This window comes from Diospyros lotus, chromosome 10 (assembly GCF_014633365.1).
Source record: "Diospyros lotus cultivar Yz01 chromosome 10, ASM1463336v1, whole genome shotgun sequence".
Lineage (NCBI taxonomy): Eukaryota > Viridiplantae > Streptophyta > Magnoliopsida > Ericales > Ebenaceae > Diospyros > Diospyros lotus.
The window spans coordinates 28143529-28152681 of NC_068347.1; the positions used below are offsets into that span (position 1 = coordinate 28143529).

The following is a 9153-nucleotide window of genomic DNA, read 5'->3' on the forward strand; positions in this document are numbered from 1 at the left end:
AGAGCATTGACTTCACATTGATAGAAGTTTTTGTTTCAATCTCATAAGGAAAAGGAAAAATATGTCAATCCATTGCATTTTCAATAATATATTATATGTGAGAGAAAATTAAGATATAATATATTTGCATATATGGTAATTAGAGTCTTATTTACCTTGGCAACATATATCTATCAGTATACATATGATAAAATTGAAAGAGCATGTGTTAAAATCTTCTTACACTATCAAAATTATTATAAGATGAGATATCACAAAGGGCCCTTAAAATCTATTGGCATCTTTTCTTTTTTTATGTGTCGTACAATGGCATTGATTTGTCGTACCAAACAAGGTGACAAAAGTACAACAAAGTCACGATGAACTGTCCAACCAAACCAAACTATCGGTCAACTTGTGGCCTTCCCATCCACCAAAATCGCTTGGAGGGGCTCCTAAAATTGTGTGGAATGGCCTCACATTATTTGTGCTTGAAAGGGTTGTACCATATTTACATTTTTATCCTACATATATGCAAATCTATCATTTCCTAAAAAGGGTAGGCCGAATATTATTAATTATTAAATAATTAAACAATGCTTTTATTGAATTGTTTATTTGTTTCTTCCTCCTGAAGAGGGTATATACCTACCACAGGAAGCTTCCAGATTCCAGTTTTTCTTCCTTTCAATCACACTATAATTATTCATGGATAAAGATGGTGTTCCTACTTCTTCACCTGCATTTCATTTCGTCCGAATTTCAGCCTCATTTGCTGACTTCTATAAAATTTAGAACAAAATAAAATACCCAATAAAATTAACTTCTGGGAAACAATTTAAGATGTAATCAAGATAATTCAAGCATATAACAAGGGAGTAATAAAAATATTTAAAATGACATATATGACAACCAATTATAATGATTTAAAATTCAAGCCCTTGGCATGACACGAGGAGCAAAAGTGGATACTCGTGTGTAGAAAACTATATTTACTTGTCACTAATAAAAATTTTAAAAAATTAGTGTTAATTTTATAAGTCATTAGGTGCATCATCTTATGTGATATGTTATAATAAAGGCTCATTAAAAGAATCAAAAATAAATTTTAAACTTTTGAAAGATTGAGTTTGGAGAATAAAAGCATAGGAGATTTTTACGGTCTCCCGAAGAACAAAGCCAAGAGACCATTATCACAAATCGGGAGATTGAAGATTGTGAATCAAATTGAAGTCAAAACGTCTAGTGACCTCCTAGAGACTCTAAATCAAGCTAAAGCAAAGAAGGCATAATCGTAAATTAGACCGAAGTGAATACCAAAAAATCATGTAAATAAAGGTCTCTCAAATATTGATATCAAAATGACTCTTTATGTCATGTGGAAACTGTAAGTTGCCACACAAATTTTCTCTTAATCGGGAGGGGGGATTTCTAAACAAAACACAAACAAGATAATTTCAACATCTAAAAATTTCTTCAAAAATTTTGCGAAAATGATACATTATCCATAAAGAATTATAATCTTAATAGATCTCGAAATAATAGAATAAACATTATTTGTAAAATTTATAATTATATTAGGCTTTGAAAAGTTTCATGATGCTCAATAAATATGAGTTTTCATTTTGAAAAAGTCACGTCTTTAATATTGGTTTTAATACGACATTCAAGTCTTCAATATTTGATTTAAACATCGAAGACTTTGCACAAAAACTATCATTCACCCTTTGATTGTTCTCTTTCTTATAGAATCTAATTGAGTTAACGATAATATTTTCAGTTAATAAATTCATTATTATGTCCGACCAACAACACTATGTAAGGCAAATTCAATCTTCTAAGAAAATTTAACAAAACTTTTAAATAGAAAAAAAAAGAACTTATTCAGATTTCAATTTATTGTAGGATTGTATTTTAAACAGAATATTATGTTGCTCGAGTTAAATAACATAAGCAGGCAAAATAAAAGAGGAGGCATGAACCCCATCCCCAAACACTCTCCCGGTATGCTCGTGTCGGATCTGTATATTTAGATTATATAAGGAAAGCAGTTAATAAAGCAGTTAAAATTATAATGTTTATAATTTTCATTAAAATAAAGAATGAATATAAAGCATAAACAGAAGGGGGTGAGAATGGAAAACAAAACAAATTTGATTATTGATAGCGATAAGTGCGAAAGCGAGGCCCAACATATTATTATTATTATTATTTGGTGCCGTTAGCGTGTGTTGTTTTATTAATAATATTTTTGTTGTGAAGATAACATTAAGGATGAAGCCAAAAATAGGAATTTATTATTTATTTATTTATTTATATTTATATGGAAGTGCTTCACACAACGTTTCTGAATTCCGGTTCACATGATTTCTCCTTTTCAGGCTTTTCCAGACATTTTGAATCAATGGACGAGTAAGCAAGCAACGACGACTTACTTGGATTCATTCATCATTCCTTCCTTCCTTCCTTCCCTCCCTGTAGGCAAGAGAGAGAGAGAGAGAGAGAGAGAGGCCTATTTGCATGTGATTAGTATTTTGATAATGTACAATTAATTAATTAATTAATTAATTTATATATAGATATATAGATATGAAAGGAATATAATTTAAAAAGGAATGAATGAATGGGGGAACCTTATCCCGCGGCATATTAAAGTGAAAAGTGAATTTCTAAGCAACTTCACAAAGCATCAAAGTTGACCCCTCCCTTCCTTCCTTCCCCCTATTCCCCTTCTTCTTCTTCGCTAACGCTAACGCTAACGCTAACGGGTCATCGCACAAGCACTGCTTAACACTTTTGTTAAATCAAAAAATTTAGCCATTTCCATCATCCAATTAGAGAGTCTCCTTTTTTGTCTTTTTTTTTATTTATTATAAAGTTACAACAAAGTTTACATTTTTCTTGCTATCAAATAAATAGGAGGAGGCCAACATTCATCCACTTGTGGTGTTGAACTTTTTTGTGTTGTGTATTAGTTGGTAGGTATCATCGTGTCATCATATTCACATCAATTAAATTTTGGATTTTGATATTGTAAAAGTTATTGCAATTATGGATATTTTTTTTATATTATATTATATTATATTCACAAAATGAAAATCTATTAATTTAAAAAAATTAAAATCGAAAGAAGGGGCATAATTCAAATTGTTGATTGTTGTTGTCGACCGACACGGCTGGAATCCACGTCGCGTCACCACAATGAACAATAGCGTAAGACCAGAGGCACGGAATAAGTGATGGCACGACGCCGTTTGGATCCGAAGCGACGTCGTTGCGTCCCCTTTCTTCTCCTCGAAGAATCGGCGTCCGGCCCAGGGGTATTTCAGGAAACTCACACCAGAGAAAGTTGTGTGAAGTGCGCTCTCTCTCTCTCTCTCTCTCTCCTACTCAGAAAGGAAAATTGCTCAAAAACGCTTCGTATCGTGCCACCATCAATTTCTCTCTCTCTCTCTCTCTCTTTCTCTCTTCGAATCTTCTCAAAGGTTGTTTCTCATTTTCTTCACCCAAGCAAGGCCGCCCCCCCCCCCCCTCTCTCTCTCTCTCTCTCCCCCTGATTTTGTTAGGGTTAGGGTTTACTTAGGCGCGTCCACTTTGAGGGGCAAAAATGTTGCACAAAGCCGCAGACTCAACCCCAAAGCTCTCCAATTTAGCTTCTGAGCAAAGCATGGTTTGAATCCACCTCGTCCTGGGTATTCCCTCTTTCCGTTTGTCTGTGTGTCATGTTTTATTGAGTTGAGCCTCAGTCTTCTACTTGAATCTGTGGTTGTTTGACGTGGGAGGTAATGTTATCTGGAATTTGATAAATTATTTTAGTTTTCAAAATCAAGGGTTTGTGGTTGTAGTAATTGCAGGGACGGCTTTCTTGAGTTATTTAGGATTTCTTTGGGTTGCTCCTAGTTTCTTGGACACAAAGGCTTTCATGATTTTTGGTATGTCTAGTAGAACTGGATCTGAGGAGTTGTGGGGGGTAATTAGGATGCTTATAATCAGTATGATTTAGGTTGGGTTTCTGCTTCTTTAACTTCGAGATGGTCTTTGTTTTACCTTCCGCTTGTGGGGCTTAGGGTTTTCGACAATTTGTCTGCTTTCCACCGGTTATTAGTTGACTTTTGAAACTGTGTTTGGGAACTCAGTTGAGATGGGTATTTGAGATTTGAGATGTATGTCTTCCTATATATTTCTGGAAGCTGAATTTTGAACTGATGATTTTGGGCAAATACATATATGTTCCTTGAGCTATTTGCGTATGTGTTTGTCCCGAAGTAGAAGACATGATTGGGATATGTGTTTGCAACTTCCTCTTCTGTCTCTGTGTTTTATCTTCGTTGGGTTATTCATATGTTATTATTTATGATTTGGGTGCTCAATATTCCCTGAAAAATCCCTGAGCCAAAAGAGCGGCGACGCCCGGATAATAGATAACAATTCCAAAAGCAGAATGAATAATATATAGCCATTCGTTTTTTTTTTTTTCGTGCTTCTCTTTCTGTTTGGTTGGGGGAAAGATGAAAAAAGAAAATGGTTTGGCACTTGAGAGAAGGATGTATTTTGTTGTATGATACACCGATATATGATGAAAAATACGAGTAATCTGATTTCATTTTTACTTTCCATTCCTCTTGAGGGATTCTAGACCAACACTTAGCTAAGGAGAATGAGAAAGAATACGCGTCTATGTCTTCTAATACATGCATGCGTGCTATCTCCCCTTTTCATATGACATCTAATTTGTTATTGCATTTGCAGTGGTGGTAGTGGCAGTCCTGGTATGGATATGTATAACGTGTCTGAACATGGAAATGCAGAACCATATCTGGTAATTGCTCAGTAACTACTTCTCTCTTAATTAAAGACCTATTTTGAACAGCTTGTGAAGCCCCATGCCTACTATGAATATCTGTGATTCTGTTGGTAGAACATATAATAACATCCTGTGTTTGCTTTAGATTCAAGGTATCGAGTCAAACCCACATTTAGCAAGTCCACCTATTGAGCAGCTTGACACCATGTATAACGAAGGAGCCCCTGAGCTTGTTGTTGAACAGGGCTTTTATTACCCTACTGCCACCAATTATGGGTACATCTGTACAGGTATTTTTCACTCCTTGTAACCTTTTCAGATTAGGATGATGATTTGTGCTGTCTTGTTTGTTACTGAGTTATCACATGGTTTGGTTTGTTGTGGATAGGATTTGAATCACCCGGCGATTGGAATGACCACCATAGGATTTTTGGTCTGGATGGTCAAGAAATTCATTACACGGTTCGTTTTTTCTCTTTTTTTTTTTTTCATTGCAAAATTCACGCTTTTTATTTTTGAATAAAAGATATTATATATATATTTTTTTTCAATGCATTTTTTTCCTTCTTCAGGGTGTGCAAACTGATAGTTTGCCATATGTATATTATACACCTAGCTATGGATATGCACAGTCTCCATATAACCCATACAACCCTTACATACCTGGTGCTGTGATAGCAGTTGATAGCCCATTTGTAGGGACACAACAGTATTACACCATTCCATCTTATGAAAACCCCATGTCTTCGCCTGCATACTTCCCCTTGATTGTCCAATCTGGCCCTGAGATCATCTCAAGCAGTACAACAGAGCCCTTCTTGGATACTGGTGCTTTTGCTGCAAATAGATCCAATGTCCCAGGCCTGAAAAATAACCTGCCTTCAGCACCTGCAACTTCTACACTGGTCCAGCCAAAGCCTACTTCAATTCAGACTCGTTCCTTTTCTAGGATGTCTGAAGGCCCTAAAGCAAATTCTGGTCCAAGTAAGCCACCTTCGGCACATGGAAATGTTACTTCCAGTAGTTTTTCCAGCCTGGCGTCGCCACAAGTACTACAGGTAACATCCTTTGCTGTTTTTAACATATATGCGTGTGTACCTGTATATTGAAGAAGCTCCATGTTCCTTGAATAAATTGTAGTGCAGATAAATTTCTAAGATTTGATAATTTTTTTTTTTTATTTAGATTGAGCTCGTTTGAGGGCTAGCCTTGGTAGAAACAATAAGGTTGATTCTCTATGACTAAAAAGGTAATGCGACCACGTAGTGGAAGCAGCCTTTTTAGTTGAGAATGGGTCAGGCTACAAGCAAAACCAAACCTCCCCCAACGCTCACAAATTGGGGAGCCTTGTGCACTGGGGGATTCCTCTTAGATTGACCTCTCTATCATTCTTGTGTTTTTATTTTATCCTGAGTCATGCAGTCCATTTATCTGTTCTATTCTAAGAATATGATATTTTGCCTCTATAGACCATACAACATGCAAGTGGATGTCTCGTTTTTTTTTTTTCCGATAATGTCAAAATTCTTTAGGTTGGATATGCATGTGATAGGTTTATGTCAGGGTTTGTTGGAAAGGAACAGAGCAGGTTTCTATTTTTTTTTTTGGGTCCATAATTTTGGAGGGTGGGAGCAAGAAAAGAGAAGTGCAAGGTGGGAGACTGACTTGGGTGCATATCTTACAATTTTGGCATATGCTCAAGAGATTGGTATAGTTGTAAAACAACATCGTGGACCATTTCTGTCCTTTCTTTCCATTTTTTGGCCTTTAGCAAGTTTAGAATTAAATGTTGCAATCAGGATGTTTTATTGGTGCATTTTCTGGTTTCTTTTTCTTTAACTTCTTTTCTACAGGGTATAGGTGCTCATGCAGTAGATAACATTTCACATGGAAGGGCTTTGCCTCACCGTAGCCAAGTAAAGATGCCTCTATCTTCCAGTAATGGTTTGTCTAGTTTTGGACCAAGTGCTCATGGACGGGCTACAGCTGACAAGGTACAGGCCAAGTTCCAGTATAGCAGGGTTCCAAATGATGCAAGTGGAAGCCCAGATACATTGATTGAACAGAATCGAGGCCCTAGAACAAATAAATCAAAAGCTCATTTCGCGGTTAAACCTTATTCCACAAGAGCTGGAGAGACTGACGCTCAAGGAAATATCATTATTTACACCGATCAGTATAACAAGGATGATTTTCCGTTAAACTATTCAAATGCTAAGTTCTTTGTAATCAAGTCATACAGCGAAGATGATGTCCATAAGAGTATTAAATATAATGTTTGGTCATCCACTCCTAATGGTAACAAGAAGCTGCAGGCTGCATATGAAGATGCACAGAGAATGGCAGCTGGAGAACATAGAGGCTGTCCTGTCTTCCTATTCTTTTCTGTAAGTTGTATTTTATGTTTTTGTTTTCAAAAGGACTTCTATTTTAGTAGTTTATGTGTTTCAACAGATAGTCGTATTCTGTTTTTAATCATGTAACTTCTGAAACCAGAAAATTCTCAATGATTTTTGTTAATGCAGGTCAATGCAAGTGGCCAGTTCTGTGGCGTTGCAGAAATGACCGGTCCTGTTGACTTTCACAAGGATATGGATTTCTGGCAGCAAGACAAATGGAGTGGAAGCTTCGCTGTTAAGTGGCACATTATAAAAGATGTACCGAACTCCATATTTCGGCACATCATTTTAGAGAACAATGAAAATAAGCCAGTAACTAACAGCAGAGATACACAAGAGGTTTGTTTCATTTTTTATATGCTTTATTACTTATTAAAAGTGGTTTGTCTATGTGTTGATGCTCATACGAGGTTTCTTTAAATTTCCAACCAGATCTTATAATTTTCTACCTGGTTTCACATTGGGAATTCTGATCCCACATTGGTAACTTCAGTGGATTGAATCTGATAATTTCTGTTTTTGTTTGCTTGATTTATTTGCTTTATTTTGGTTCAAGGTATGTGATTTGGGGGCAATACTTATGTTTGTGATCTCAAAGGCCGTTTTTTACCCCCTTCTGGGCTCTCTTTTTTTTTGGGGGGGGGGGGGGGGGGGGGTATCTATGTCCAGTGGTAATGTAATTGTTTTATATACAATGTACCGTTAGCTGCATTTGACATAGAGATTATAACATACTGAAAAGCAGGCCCATTGGTAGTGTGATTTTTTTTAATAGAACATAGTGATAAACCTTATTTGACAAAGAGTTAATAAATTTAAAAGTGAGTTGCTGACTCAATTCCATCTCAATTGAAAATTGGTTTTGGATTTATATGCTTTGACTTGGTAATGTTGCTTAAGTTGTAATATTTTGTCCCAGCTGAGTTAATTAGCTTTTTAAATTCTTGTTATTATGCAGATACGGTACAAGCAAGGTATTGAAATGCTTAAAATTTTCAAAAATTCCGCAGTGAAGACATCTTTACTTGATGACTTCATGTACTATGAGAACAGACAGAAGGTCATGCAGGAAGAGAAAGCTAGGTTGCTGATAAAAAGCTACGGAAATCCTTTGCTTATGCCTGCATTGGATCCCCCCCGAAAACAAACTTTTCTGGTTGATATGCCTTCCACTGGAGATGAGAGAAAAATTAACAGGCCTGATGATCTTAATAGCTTGGGAAAGGCTGATGATTCTGCAAGTAAGCAGGTTTCTCTAGATCCTGATGTCAATAGCTCAAGGGTTACCAAGGAAAATGCTAAGCATACTGCAGATGAAGCAAAAAGTGAAGATGTCTCATCATTAAAGATTGGTCTACTTAATATCAACGCGAATCATCCTGAGCCTAAATCATTTGACACTCCCTCTAATATCGCTACGGTAGTGGATGCGAAACCAGTTGATGTTGTCACAGTTGGTTCGATGCCTGTTAGAGTTAATGGTTACACAGATGCAGAAGCTTCTGGTTGCTTAACAGTTGGGAGTATCCCCCTTGATCCTAAAGCGTTACAGATCGAGGCGGCAGCTAAAAATGGACCTAAACCTTGATGACAATTTGGAGTTTTATGGCCTAATTATTTTGAAGTTATTTGTGTTGGAGATGGAAGTATCAAGCTGAGTATCCAGCGAGCAGCAGGTCGGTCTTTGCCTTTACCGTGAGTGTACCATACTCGGTTGTTCATGTTATGATTGTAGGTCATGCAATACCCGTTTAGCTTTTACCTTAATTGTTTCTTTTGTTGTTCTGCACAAGAAGTTGTTTTGTTTAGCAGTTTACTGACATCTTGGGGATGGGGATAATGGTTGGTTGTGTTGACCCGTTTTAGTGGAAATACCATGCCCATGTGTAATCCTCTTTTCATATCCATTCAACTTTTTCACCTTTTAGTTATGAATTCAAGATACAGATAATCTCATTTCTAATTCACTTT

General features: G+C 36.3%; 1 protein-coding gene across 2 annotated transcripts; it reads left to right on the forward strand.

Moving 5' to 3' along the window:
* The first annotated feature begins 3393 nt into the window (after window positions 1-3393).
* Window positions 3394-9153, forward strand: LOC127811588 (YTH domain-containing protein ECT4). 2 transcript variants are annotated; one of them, XM_052351581.1, is made up of 8 exons: window positions 3394-3761; window positions 4729-4798; window positions 4929-5073; window positions 5172-5245; window positions 5356-5841; window positions 6637-7170; window positions 7309-7521; window positions 8141-9153. In XM_052351581.1, exons 2-8 carry the CDS (start codon window positions 4751-4753, stop codon window positions 8768-8770), a joined length of 2130 nt encoding a protein of 709 aa, XP_052207541.1. In that variant the 5' UTR covers window positions 3394-3761; window positions 4729-4750; the 3' UTR covers window positions 8771-9153. The 2 variants fall into 2 exon arrangements, with proteins under 2 accessions (XP_052207541.1, XP_052207540.1); XM_052351580.1 differs by having other exon boundaries at window positions 3394-3671.

What these genes read in the sequence shown, in the direction of transcription:
- LOC127811588 (XM_052351581.1), top strand. Translation starts at nt 4,751, where the DNA reads ATGGATATGTATAACGTGTCTGAACATGGAAATGCAGAACCATATCTG. An exon ending in CGTCGCCACAAGTACTACAG is followed by an intron (nt 5,842 to 6,636) that starts GTAACATCCTTT and finishes TCTTTTCTACAG; the next exon opens with GGTATAGGTGCTCATGCAGT. An exon ending in ACAGCAGAGATACACAAGAG is followed by an intron (nt 7,522 to 8,140) that starts GTTTGTTTCATT and finishes GTTATTATGCAG; the next exon opens with ATACGGTACAAGCAAGGTAT.